The 14340-nt window shown below is 45.0% G+C and overlaps 1 protein-coding gene across 1 annotated transcript; it reads right to left on the minus strand.

The window, feature by feature from the left end:
* Nucleotides 1-2132: 2132 nt before the first annotated feature.
* Nucleotides 2133-13338, minus strand: LOC119367236. The gene is made up of 6 exons (XM_037632808.1): nucleotides 12508-13338; nucleotides 4024-5242; nucleotides 3247-3639; nucleotides 2852-2950; nucleotides 2457-2749; nucleotides 2133-2328 (listed from the first exon to the last, which is right to left on the minus strand). The coding sequence occupies exons 1-5, from the start codon at nucleotides 13060-13062 to the stop codon at nucleotides 2499-2501; spliced, it is 2517 nt and encodes an 838-aa protein (XP_037488705.1). The 5' UTR covers nucleotides 13063-13338; the 3' UTR covers nucleotides 2133-2328; nucleotides 2457-2498.
* Nucleotides 13339-14340: the final 1002 nt, after the last annotated feature.

Below are 14340 nucleotides of genomic sequence, written 5' to 3' on the forward strand. Positions count from 1 at the left end.
TATATATGAGTGCATCAAAAGTCTTTTATCGAAAAAATTCATCAAAAGTCATGGAATTTTCAAACTTTGGTCGTTAAAATATATGAAATATGAGATACAAAAAAGATAGTGCCAAACAAAAACACAAAGAGAAGAGAAAAAAATAGAGCGGTGGTTACCAAGGGTCTATTATCGGCTCTTGATAATGTCCACTCTTTAAAGGTGAAGGTACCCTGGATGAAGGAGGATTGTTGGGAGGCCCTGGTTGACATGTGGTGTGACCTAGCATGGCAGACGCGGCATGTGGAGAAGGGAAACGATCGAGCCAAAATGACAGGCCCGGCTCATGTCCAGGGGAGCCGGAACCTAATCGTTCTCAAGCAACACATGGTATGTGGAGTAAGATGTTAACTTTTTCGCACGGTGCATCTTGATTCATTAAACTTGAAAGTTAATTTTACAGGAGGCGAATGTTGGTCGCCCGGTCCACATCCTGGAAGCCTGGAAAGAAGGCCACAAGGGGAAGGATGGCGCCGAGTTCTGCAGCGAGTCAGCGGAGGAGAAGTGGGGGACCTTCAAAGAGGTCTTCCAGGAGGTGCACGGGCAGGAAGCCAAGCCTACGTCCAAGCCCCTTGATCCCGAGCTTCTCATCATTGCTGGCCAGGGGAAGGGCCATGGCCGCCACCTCCTTTGCAACGGGGTGATCGCCACCTCCTCGCATCGCAAGCTGCACGAGATACGCACGTCGAGCACCAGCTCAACTCCGTCCACACGGAGTCGCCCAACCGCCGCATCACGTGAGATAGCGCATCTCAAGGTTAGCATCCTAACCTTTCATTTATGTCCATGCCTCGAAATAGCACCGTTCCAACCTATATGAGCATAATGCCATGCTACAGGATTTAATGGCGCAGCAGGCTGTTGAAGAGGAGCAAAGGCAGAAGGCTGAGGAGGAGTCCAGAGAAAAGGAACGGGTAGACACTAACAATAGGTTGAAGATGCTTGAGGATCAACTACAGGTAGAACATTATCTAAACTAGAGTAGAAGATTCATTACATAGGGACGAACCACCCTCACGTGACTCTACTCTTATAGGTTCTTATGCAATCTTGAAGCAGTGCAAGTGATGCGCCTCCTCCTTCTCCGAAATGTTAACCCGATGGCCTCTCCTCCTCAAGATGATCTATATATGAACAAGTGTACTTCTATTGTGATGTGCACGTGTTTTGCAAGTAGTGACAAGATGTATGAATTTGCGACTTGTGTGTGACGTCTACTAGGATAATACATTCGACTTGTGTGTGACAATATGTGGACTATCCCTAATTATGCATATATATGTGGACTAGATGAAATTATGCCTATATATGATCAAATTATGCCTATATATGTGTGGACTACTCCAAATTGCACTGTAGTTGTTTTTATCTGTAGGGATCCAAAAAGAAATAGCTTAACAGCAGAATGGATGGGAAAGATTTCCGAGAGCAACACTCGGAAAAAGATATACTACCGAGAGCACCTCTCGGTAACCTGGTCATCTGGGAGACACTACTGTTGTGCCACACCTTTTTCCGAGGGCTGCTCTCGGAAATGAAGGCGAGCATTGCCGAGACAAGCTCTCGGCAAAGCTTTGTAAACTGTCAGCTACCATGTGGGCCACGCTGTCCTACTGGTCAGGAGGATTGCCGAGAGGGGCTCTCGGCAACGATATCATCATTTTTTTCAAAAATATTTAGCAAGTTTTGTGAAACTTTTACTGATAAATGTGACCAGTGGGACCACATATCAGGAGGAAAGAACAAAAAAAAATAGGATATGGCATATACTTTGCCGAGTGTCGTACGGTGGCTCTCGGTAAAGAACGCAGTAACTGACGGAGCCGTCTGTGGCGTACGAGCATGCCACGAGCGACTCTCGGCGTCTGCAAGATTGGCCGTGCGGTGCCTCTTTGCCGTGGGCAGTCACGGCAAAAAAGGCAGTTTGCCGTGAAGCTGGGTTTGCCGAGAGTGACACCCGGCAAAGTTTTGTTTGCCGAGTGTCCGTGTTTTGGCACTCGGCGAAGAGCATGACACCCGGCGTACGTCAGAATTCTAGTAGTGTTTGCCATGAAGATTCAGCGTAAGAAAGCTGCATCTTATTTGCCTGAAGATTTATTGATTGAACTGGAGTTCACAAATTTAAATTCAAGAATATGCATAAGGTAAGTATATACATATATTACTGATAACGAGTACAAACAGACTGTTGTTATTTCTTCCAAATGTCAACTTCCGGGCGATTGAACAGTCCAAACCGAAGGTGCCCATCAGAACAATCCCCCCGGCCCTCTTTATTTTTGTATGCACCTGCATAATCAACCGAACGAATTACAATGTGCTTATCTCATTCTTACCCTGATGGAACAACTACCTGATTTGTGGCAAAGCGGGTTCAGGCTACATATAATTCTACTGGATCAAAGAATTTTCAGTACCTTAGGCAGATGTACTGCATGCTTCTGATATTCAATTATTCTCTACCGCCGCGCCGGTGCCTGTTGGTCCATCATCTTGGCTAGCCTTCCCATGTTGGCCTCCTCGGCAGCTGGAGCAGCGCCGGTACTTGCAGGCGGTAATGCTGGCTGTGCCGCCAGGGGAGAAGCGGCTGCTTTAACAGCTGTGGTTTCCTCTTTAGGCTTGGATGCCTGCGAGCTCGTCGCATCACCGGTGGTTGTATCGCCGTCTTCGTCGGCAGGTTGCTCGTCGTCTTTGCCTTCGTCTTCACCTTCTGCGGAAGCAAGCAAGCGCTATCGTCAGATTTAGATAGCCTTGATATAAGTGGGAAGCAAGCGCACACTTATCGGTGCCTTGGAAATCAAGAGGGCGGGACCTGTTTGTGGTTCATCGGTGTCTCCTGTGTCTTCCTTGCTAGGTGGCTCATCTCGTCCTTTGGCATCTCTCGGTTCGTCTCCCCTCTCTTCTTTGATTTCTGCAAAGCAAGTATTATTATTGATAGATCACTTTGCACAACTTTTCCAAAGCAAATATTATTGATTGATTGATGGATACGGTAGAAATAATGCAGTAAAACACAAACACATGATTGAGTTGAAACATGAAAATGCAGGAGAAAAAACAATTTATTCAGACCTTAACCGGTAAGGGTTTACTGGTTAGCAAAATCCCATTTTGGGGCCAATAAGCAAAATTATAATGTTTCATGTATATGGGTTTTTAACCTTTTCTTTTAAAGTATGTGAAGATGTGGCAAGTTTGGCAATGTACCACTTATTTTATCTTTGTGGGTCTTATCGGTGATGGCACCTTTCTTGATATCTCCCTCCCTCGCCGGAGCCACTGTCTGATCAACGGCGAGAGTAGGTGACGCTTGCTTCTCCACGTCCTCTTTGAGTTCCTCCTTCTCATCGCTCGCCTGCACCTTATTCTTATCTTCGTTAGGCTCGTGTACTTGTGCACCCTGCTTCATGGGATTGTGCTCTTCAGATTTTGCCTCCCTCTTGTTGTCGTTTTCTTTATTAACAATCTCATGGTTCTTATCTCCACCGTCAAGTTTTTCTATCTCACCAGTAGCCTCATTGTCTTCCTTGGCTGGTCCTGGTTGCTCATTTTCTCCTTGGGTGCCTTTGAGGTTGCTTGGCTTCTCTTCTTCTTTCACTTCTACAAACAAGCAAGAATGTTGAAACGAAAATTGGAAGCATCTCGGTTTCGGATGCAACACACACACACCCACGCACGCACGCACAAGCCACGGTTTTCACTTGAATTTGGACCCTGCTTGTTTTTATCACTAGAGTAGGCATGGTTTTCAATCTCATTTTCAGTTTAATTTCATTGATTTTTTTAAAAAAGTACATTAATTGTGGCAGATATTGAACTAATCGCCTTTTAGTCAAAATATTTCAGCAATTACGACAGTAGATGTAAATTTAAATAATTTTTGAAATATCAGTCGTTTGACTAATATGAAAACCAAAATCACAAAATTTCAACTAGGCCAAAATATTTCTGACACTTAAATTCAAACAGTGGAGTGGGGCGAACCTTTTTGCGCTTTGCCGGCATCGTCAACACCTTTTTCAGCTTTGTCAACGCCACTAGCAGCTTCTGCTTTACCTGGAGTTTGGCGGCCGACCTCTTCTTCCTTGAGATCCCTCACCCACACCCCATGTTCATCCATGGTAAACACTGGTATGTTCATCCGCTTCTGAATGGGAACCAGCTTTTCTTTCTCTGTCCCCTCCTCCTGCTTTAGCTCAACCTTACCTTTGGTTTGAGGCTTCATCACTTTAGAATCCTTATCGACAATCTCCACACACCTAATGGTGTTCCTATTTAACTTAGGGAGTAGTTCAGTCGTCCATTTCAGCTCGAACTCTTTGAGGTACCTGAGGCGCAGGGTCTCGATGACGTTATCTCCGGGGATGTCAAGCTCCTTCACCTCCCCACCTCTCACGTAGAGCTTCGTGAGTTTCTTGTTGCCATTGAGCCACGTCCCCAACGGCAACGTCTCCTTGGGGTAGCACCGGACATCCAACTTGTCAAGGTTCGGGGGTAGCACGAGGCTGGTCCACCTCTTGAGAAGTTCTCTCAGTTTGTCATTCTGGCTTTCATCCAGCAATATGCTTGGCCTCTCTCCCCACGTCACCGTGAGCGATATAAGCTGGGAGAGCCTCCTGAGTTGCGCCATCTCGTCCCTGTCGATGTCGGCGTCGGTGGTGACGTTGATGCTGAGTTTCCACAGCTTCTTTAGCTTCGTGAGGTGATGCAGCCTGCACGCGTCACGCCGCTGCTTAACGGCGCTGAACACAAAGCCCTTGAACACGCGTAGTTCTGACAGGGCGGCGACCCCCCGCCCGATGTGCGCCAGCATGTAGCACCCAGTGAGGTCTAGGTGGGTCAGCCCCGCCAGATTCTTCACAGTTGCCGACGGCAACTTGACCAGGTCCTGGCACCCGCTCACGTCCAAGATGGCCAGCCTTCGGAGTCGTCGGACCTCCCTTGGGAGTTCTGTCAGCCGGGACAACCCACGCATGCTTAGGTACCGGAGGTTCTTGAGCTTGCCAATGGCGCTCAGCGACTCTAGAGCCTCCAGTTCCATGTATGTCTTGTCATGGGTGTTCCCCCACCTGCCCAGCTGCAACACCTCTACGCGATCGTTGAGCTTTGTGAGCAAGGCCTCCGGGAGCTGGTACACGTGCGCGTCGATGTTGAGGATGACTTTCTTTATTTCAGCATCAACTCTGGTCCTATCTTGTTGGTCCTATGGAAAATCAAAATTTATTAATTCAAACTAATATCTTAAAAAGTCGTTTCAATTTCTTGTGGTGGAGCTCCCGGTCAGAGTTTGTGTTCAGCTATGACACTCGTTGATTTTGCATGCTCTACTGTTGTTATGGGGTTCGGTATGCATGCCGATACTGTACGTTGGGCTATTTGCAAAGTTTTGGTAATATGTTCCCTCGACGGCACCCCAAATCTATTTGTGTCTCCCGTGGTGATGGTCCTTTTGTCTGCTAGCTTAGCGCAACTCCAGCAGACCCCGCATCCTGCCCCGACCCAGAAAATAACCGTCAAAATGTGGGTCGGGACGGGAAAACCTGCCCGATCACACCCCGCATCCCGCCCTGGCCCACAAAAAAATTTGGGGGTTCCCTCTCGCCGTTGCGGTGCCCTGCATATAAGCGGAAGCGGTTGGTGGGGGGACATTTCAGCCCGCGCTTTCCCCCACCAACCACCTCCCCTCTTCCCCTCGCGCCGCCGCCACCCCGCCGCCCAAGATTCCGGCGAAAGCAGCCGGCAGGAGCTCGCCGAAAAGCCGCCACACGCACGAGGCCTCCCCCCTGTGCAGGCGGGCCGCCGGATTTGCGGACCTGTAGATCTTCATCGCGGGGCCGTCGGATTTGGCTTTGCCGGCCGGTGGCTGCGCCAAGCGATGGAGTGGTCGGGGAGCATCTCCCGCAGCCCCGGCAAGGGCGCATCACCGCATGCAAGGACGGGTTCGTCCTCCCGGCGCCGCTGATGATTTGCAGGCATGGATTCGTTCGGCCGTCCACCGGGCACGGCGCTCGCGCAGCAGCTCTGTGGCTTGCCGTTGCCGCTCATACAGTCCGACGACTGCACGCAGACAGTGATGCGGCTTACTTCGGCCACGCCGAAGCACCCGGATGGGTGTTCTTCAAATTCGAAGACGACGGGGTACATGCACTTGCGGTAGCTCATTTTGATAGCTCATTCTTTGGTTCAATTGCGGATCCTCATTTCGAACATGGTCATTCTTTTGTGCAGGAAGATGGATGCTCATTTTGGTTTTTGGGAAGGCCAATACATTGATTTATTGATAGAAAGAAAGTTAATAGATGTTGGTGCACTCCTTAGTAGAATAGAAGACAATGATGCGGCTGCATGTGCAACTAGAGGGGAAGCAACGTCTACTTCTTCCGAACCAAAGATGAAGAATGAAGAATGCAAGATCAAGAATCCGCAGATCAACAATGAGCGCATGAAGAAGATATTGCTTCAACTAGTGTGGGCAGTTATGGAAGTTGGAAATCTTCTAAAATGCATACTTGTGGTTCTAGTTTTCTTTGGTCTTGCTATTCTAGCAAAGATTTGGCGATGTCTTATATATATCCAATGTTATTGAAAAAACAAAGAAATACATTATGTTGGATCAAATTAAGATGCAAATTTAGGTTTTCTGGGCCGGGAGGAGTTGCGCCAGATCAGACCCCGCAAAGCCGACCCGTAAAAAAGCATATTCCGCGAATATGCTTTTTTACGGATCCGTTATGCGGGGTCTGCATCCGCGGCCGTGCGCGCCGGCCCGCAAAGGTGTTTTTCCGCGAACTGCAAACATATTTTGCGGGCCGGACGGATGCGGGGTCTGCTAGAGTTGCTCTTAGTCGTGCTTTCTCTTGAATGTTCATTTTTCTCGTTCTCTTTTAATTTTGTTGCTTGTATGGTTTCTGCCCAGATTACCTCATAAATGGGTCAACTTGTTCTGGTTTTGGGTCTGGTTTCCCTTAACCCCCCCCCCCCCTCTCCTCCGGATTGTTGAAAAAATAAATCTTAAAACTCATTCATAATTATGTATCTTAGAAAAATAGTAGATCTAAGCAATTAGATAGGACAATGAGTGCAGCGATTTTGTGCCCAGACTCATCTGCACCCGGTCATAAAAAAATTAGAAACAATCAAAAAATTCCAAATTTTTTGCATGGTAGAACATTTGATGCGTGAGGTTCGCTCCAATTTTCAAACCATTTGAACATCTGAGCAGCTCTCGGCAAAAAAGACAAATTGGGTCAGAACAGTGCATGAACACTAAAAAAATTACGGACCCCGAATTTGTTTTTTTTTGGCTGAGAGTTGCTCAGATGTCCATATGATTTGAAAATTTGGGTGGACCACAGGCTTCAAATTATATACCATGCAAAAAATTGGATACTTTTTTGAATTTTTCTAGTATTTGTTTTGTTTTTTCGTCAGGGTGGGTGCATATGAGCCTCGGCTTAGAAACTGATTATCAATTGGTTACTGTACATGTGAAATTGTCTTCAAGAGTGCGTTCACAATCAAAAATTATTATCAATATATTACAATAGAAATATATTGTCATATTTTGCAGTCTGTGCCAACGACCAAGAAAAGCGATTCTACAGAAGCATATGAGCAAAGAGAGTAGTATACTTTTAAAGATTGTTCTAGCTTAAGATTAGACAAACAAGAGAATCAGATATATACGATTTTTGTTATGTTTCACATGACATTCATGACATATAGGCATGGTTTTTATCATTTATATTTGTGCCAAAGTGCAAGTTGCTATTTTGTATCTTTTTTGGTTCAGAAGAAAAGAATATTTTATAGATATAAAAAGTCACATGGGGTTTCATTGGAAGGAGAACAAGATGGACGAAAGAAGCACCAGCGGACGACCACACACCCTGTGCCAAGGCACGTGGAGGGGGCGTGTGGAGTTCTTGGCCACCACCTTACTGCATGTTCATCCCATCGCTTTTATATACCCTAAAACCTTTCGTCATATTTATTGCATATTTTTTTGCTTCTTCATCGACATTGCCGCTCCTTATCATGTGTGATAAGCCACCTTAGACTATGGGTCCATAATAGTAGCTATGTGGCATCTTTTCTCACTCGGTACTCAATACAAATATCATATGAGTTGTCTAACATGATTGTGGGAAAGTTGTTTCAATCTTCAGTATGTTTGTTATGGTTTGATGAGGTGTCTCTTTATGATCAAATTATATATGTGTTTCTTGTGTTGTCCTTTGTTGTGTATACATAATTTATAGATGCATATGCTCTCACATATATTAGTTTATTCATTGGTGATATTTAGATGAATGATTTGCATGAGGGAGTGGTGTGTATTAGTTGTGGTTGATCTCTTTGAGTAATTATATTCAAAATTAAGAATACAAAGCTCATTTTTTGTATCATCGTTACTGAGGATAAAAAGATGTTTGATCTTGCTACCCACTAATGGATGTGGTGTAGAGAGCCCAATTGCCAACTTTATGTCGATTTGCTTAATGCAATACTCTACTTTATTACTCCCTCCATAAAGAAATATAAGAGTGTTTAGATCATTAAAATAGTGATCTAAACACTCTTATATTTCTTTACAGAGAGAGTACTTAATACTCGGGGTGGATGTTTTATGGAGGTCTCTCGGTGGAGTCAACTATAGATACATGTTGTATAGCAGTCTATGGATATAAGGACATAATGCCTATACATAATCATGACATATATGATTTTCAATGAATATTGTAGTTCAATACTTAGTTGTAATTTTCTTACATGCCTATGTTATTTGTAGATATGTCACTAGTGAAATTATATATCCCATTTAAATTTTCCTCATAGGTATAAAGTTTTCTTTTACGTTTTCTTGCACTTTGATATTCTACAGATTATTGTTCTACGCATTCCAAACTAATTTCAAACACTCAATACACTAATCTTCGTGTAACTACCAAAGCTGGTGAGGTTAACACCTTCATCAGAAGAGTTGAGGACACATGTTCAGCTTTTTTGTTAAGTGCAGGGTTGAAGTATTGAACCTTTATTTCGCATTTCACGGATTTATAACCTTGGTTCCTTAACTATCAAACCCTTGCACTTCGAGTCCTAACAAAACCGCTAATACACTATAGCAATGGAAAATCATATATCAATATTTTCCTCCTAAAATCATGAAATTGAGATTGTATAGTGCCTTTAATCTAGGCTGCATGGCCTTTTGCATCTATAAGAAAATATCCATTTTGTTTCACGGTTCTGTGCAAGATGCATCCAACTGAAAGTATGACCACGAGGATGATCGCAACGTGTGTGGCACAATAGCATGGTCCATTGTTTGTCTTTTCCCATCGCGCACAACTACACTTGCATGCCCGACTAGCCACACACAACTGTGCTCACACACTTGTCAGCAATCGCAGCTGCACATCGATCCTATGTTGTGTGTAACTGCATGTCTATCAACCACACGCAATTGTTTAGGTCCACGTGTGCAAGTGCTTGTCCATCGGTCATGCGCGACAACAATTGCACATTAGAGCTTGACAATCGTACCGGATGTAGACAAGGTATGAAGTCGTGTCCTAGTAGGACAATTGTATCATAGGCCTCATATATAATATTGAGGTAGACACACGATATAATCTAAGCCAACATAATGTCATGGCACACACATGAGGAGCCGACAGCCGGTGTGCAAAGTTGTAGCGGTATCAACGGAGAGGAGCACATGTAGTCATGCCCCCAGGATTAGCTCGATGTTCACGTGAACTTGTTAATAAATACTGGTGTCATGCCGCGTATGATTGGTTGATCCTCGGTAGATCTGTATTTACCACGGATTATTCTAACAAGTTGTATGAGAGCAAAGTTGTTCATATGATGCGGTAGTTGATTTGGAGGAGGGTGAGTCGGTTTGCTGATTTTGTTCGTCAAATGAGACGGTCATGTATCAGCAACAGAAGCGCAGTTGTTGAACCAATCGGGAAGCAGTTGTCACACAGAAACGACGACGTCGGGTGCGCCCGACTGGGCACTGGGCAGTGGCCAAGTGTCTTGCCCACGCGCTTGCTCCTAGGCTCATTCGCCCGTCTGCTCCCTCGATGTTCTTCTTTTTTTTTCGCTCGTTTCCTTGTGTTGCCGGTCAGCTTTCCCCAAAAATCGGGTTTGCCAACTTTGAAACAATTGGGTGAAATTAAATAATCTTTATGAAAATTTTTAATAATTCGTAAATGTTAATATATTCAAAAATTCATGAATTAAAAAATATTCGAAAATTCATGAATTAAAAAATCAAATATTTTAAGAAAAGTTTGAGATTTTGAAAAAAACATGAATTAGAGAAAAAAATCATTTATTCAAACATCATGAATTTGAAAAAACAAAGTGAATTAGAAAAAGTTCACAAATTCAGGAAAAGTTCTCAAATCTAAAAATGTTCATAAATTTTTTAAAAAAATTAAATAAGCAAAAAATAAGGACAATAAGCTAAAACAACATAAGAAAATTGGGTTGAAAACACGAAGAAAAAACCTAGCTAAAAACTCTAGGCGGAAACTTCCGAAAGTTTTCCAAAACTGAACTGGGTAGAGCGAAAACCGAGACAAGGAAATTATATGGGCCGGCAGCAAACCTGCACGCGGGCGGTACGTACCGTATACTGCATTTGGCCCTGCAAATAGGATTTGTCGCTGCGGAGTACGAGTGTTGTCGGGGTGTCCATGAGAGCAACTAATCAGCGAGTACTCCTTCAGGAGCACCCGCAAGCAACCCTTTTCGTAGGTTGGGAGCATGTCACTTGGCGTGTACTCAGCCGCTGTCATGTGTCGTGCTCTGAATGCTTTGGATTTTTTAAAAATATTTTTTATACGTGTTTTTGGCTTTTAGATTATTTATTTTTGGGTTTTTCAGTTTTTGGACAAAAACTTTGAACATGTTTGCGTGAAAAAACGTGTTTTCTTGTTTTCTCTGCCGCGAGAGACACGTATTTGATTCTCGTGGAGGCATGATCGTGCCTCTCAGAAAATGAAAAAAAACGCATTTTCCCCCTTGCAAGAGCGGCACATATTTACTTCTCATGGTTCCGCGAGAGAGGTCTGGCCGTGCCTCTCGAAAAAGGAAAAAACATATATATCTATTCCTTCCGAGACAGGCACAGATTTATTTTTCGTGAAGACAAGGATTTGCTTCCGCGAGAGACAGGTTGTGCCTCTCGGAAAAAGGGGAAAACACGTTTTTCCCTTACACGAGAGACACATGTTTATTTCTTGTGAAGGCATAGATTGACTTCTGAGAAGGGCACAATTGTGCCTCTCTAGAAAGTAAAAAATGTGCTCTTGGTTCGATTTTTTGTCCGGTTTTTTCTTGAAAAAAGTTTGTTGAAATCTGTCAACATAAGATTTAGTTTTGAATATCTCGATGCGAAGAATCCAGCATTGAAAACGGTTCGAAATTTGGACAGACGATTTAAGAGATAAACCGTTTTGAATAAACAAATTTATAAAAAAAAGGAAAACTACAGGGGCGCCACTTGACGCAACTTAGAAAGATGTGAGTGACCTTTGCAAAGAGTGTTGCTTAATTAATTAATGACTAGAACAATGCCTATGCGTTGCAACGGCATATAAATATTCTAGTATGTTAGCTTGTGATGTATCTGTCAATAATAATGTTATTGTATAAATAAATGTTCATCAAATTATGACCATGAATTACCATATATTTTCATTAGAAGTTTGGTAAGTGGTTACGCTACGTACCGACGGATCTGCCATGGCCCGTCACCGCATCAAGATTTGTGCAGTGAATTGTCATATAACGGTATAAGTTGAGAATCATTTTGCTCTAGCTATACATTGCAATACGTGCTGGCATGCATAGCCTTTTGTCTGCATGTTGTGAGGGATATGGGTAGGTGGCTCGTGGCTGGATTCACACATGGCTCTCTGGAAAGTAAAGATTTGTCATTTATTTTCAATGTGATATTTTAAATTGGTCATACCTTTTCATACAATTTTTTATTTTTGAAATGTTTGACATATTTGAATTTAGGTTGACAATATCTTTAAAACTAGAACAATTTTTGATATACTTTGAGTGTGTTTAAAATCCATTTTGTAAATTGCAAAAGAAAAGGTAATTTCACCAAAAAAAACTTTCACTTGTTTAAAAAATGAGGTTCCGCTCATTTTCAAAATATAGTTTTATTGAACTCAAAAATATGCATGCGTGGACGTGGTTGGCCTCCCATCACACGAATCTCAAAGAACATGGGCTGTCCTGGATATATATACCGGTAGCTAGCGTTGCCGTTAGAAATGACTTCGCACATACTATTAGGACGTCGATAACTACCGAACGCCGGGTAGGTGACCATGGCAAAACGAATGTTTTTTTTGGCAATTTATATTTTTTTAACAAACAATTTATATTTGTTGAGGATAGTCTTCCTACCGGAGAAAGAAAGTGGAGTACCTGGGATCGCCCCGCAGCGAAATCGACACCATCCTCACGCAGTTCCTCCATGCGGGCAAGGTTGCCTGCCGTGAGGCAGAGGACGTCGTCCAGGGCAGCGCATTGCTTCTCCGTCGCCAGAAGCTTCATCATCCAGTGCACCAGTGGGTGCACCCGGCAGCCGTAGATGACCCCGCTGCAGCGGTTCTTGATCGGCTCGAGGTAGCCGCGGCCGGAGAGCCTCGTGAAGATCCCGTCCGCGCCGCGCCCCTTCTCCAACGCAAGTTTGAAGCGCGCGGACCACCAGTACGTCACGGCCTGCTTCTTCACCTCCGCGCCGACCGGGAACGCGGAGAAGGTGAGGAGGCACTGCTGCCCCTGCTTGTCGTGGCGGAGGCTCCTCAACTCGGCTTTGGCCAGCCTCGTGCAAGCCTCCCCGAGGATCTTCTCGAGACGCGCCTCCGTCCGTTCCCACCGCGGGTGCGCCTCCTTCTCCGCCGGAGACGGGTCCTCCTCCAGCGCTCGCGGCGTCGACGGCTCCGACTCTGGCCCCGCCTCCTCCGGCGGTGACGACATGCCGGCGGCCGGCCTGTCCCGTCCCGGTTTGCCGCTGGTCTGATGCTTCCCGGCTTGCAGCGGGCTGGCCGTTTGAGCCGCCGGTGTTTGGTTTTGCGGCGGCGGCCGGCGGCGATGTTGTCGCGCCGGGCGTTTCTGTCTCCGGTGGTGGAGCCGGTGACGCGTCGCCGACAGCTTGTTCAGATTTCGGTGGAGGGGATGCTGACAGGCTGTTCAGATTTCGGTGGAGGGGATGCTGCCATGCTGCGGTGCATGGAGATGGAGATGAAGATGCACGGCTAGCTCTGGGTTCCGCTTTGGTCGGAATTTCATTTGCTTGCAGCTGACATACGTGACGTATAATATGCTCGATCTCAAAAAGCTTGGTGCCAACGAGCTTATTCCAGCGTCGCCGTTTCAGCAAAGAATAAATGAATAATCCCTGACCTGTGACATCTACACAAGCTAAGTACAGATCCATGCTGTCATAGCTTTGCAGAGCAAAATATTCTTCTTTAATTAAAGAGGTATAAATCTCTGTTTCACGGTCATGTGAAAAACAGGACCGTTTAATCCATGTGCATTTTTGAACGAAAAAAAATCCGATTAGCTTGTGATAAACACTCGGTTTCTGCCCGATTAGGATACACGCGTCTAACACTAATGCAAGCTGACATATAAAACTAGAAGAAAAGAGAAAAATATCCACGTCAAATATTATTGAGCTAACAAAGATGACCCAATCTACAGTACCTTTTGAACTTGTGGCACACTTTATTCATATCAAATAATTGTTACATCACTAACAAGTTCAACTAGGATCCTACTGAGGGAAAACGAAGCATGAAATAGAGGAGCAATTTTCCGCCGGCGGATCGGCCCCTCCTGCCTCCTTCGGCGGCTTCGCCGGCGTCGGAGCAAAGTAGGGTATGGCCCGATCTACCGACTGGACTTTTGTACAATAACAGTAGGTAGATTGTACCTAGGGGTTCTGCCGTCCGGCGGTTCATCTGCTTTGGGCGTTGCGGCGACGGAGTAGTAGTTTATCTCCCCCAGTCCATCTCTGTCTCCGGCGAGGTTTCTCTTCCCAATGCTACTGCTGGTTTGGTGGGGAATGAATAAAGTTTCCTCCGGCATCTTTTCTGAGTCTGGTGGCACGAGCGGCGTCATATCCGTTAACATTTCCAGTTGGATTGGCCTGCCGGAGATTCTCTTTCTTCATCGTCAGTCTTGGGGTTGGAGGCGAGGAGTTATTGGTCTTGTTTGTTCTTTGTGCAGGTGTGAATCCAGATCCGTCTC

This window comes from Triticum dicoccoides, chromosome 2B, assembly GCF_002162155.2.
Source record: "Triticum dicoccoides isolate Atlit2015 ecotype Zavitan chromosome 2B, WEW_v2.0, whole genome shotgun sequence".
Taxonomy (NCBI): Eukaryota; Viridiplantae; Streptophyta; class Magnoliopsida; order Poales; family Poaceae; genus Triticum; species Triticum dicoccoides.

Coding starts and splice junctions, on each gene's coding strand:
- LOC119367236 (XM_037632808.1), bottom strand. CDS start 13,062: ATGTCGTCACCGCCGGAGGAGGCGGGGCCAGAGTCGGAGCCGTCGACG. Junction 5,243..12,507: donor TCGCTGCGGGGCGATCCCAG/GTACTCCACTTT, acceptor GATTTTCCATAG/GACCAACAAGATAGGACCAG. Junction 2,750..2,851: donor CACCGATGAACCACAAACAG/GTCCCGCCCTCT, acceptor TTGCTTCCGCAG/AAGGTGAAGACGAAGGCAAA.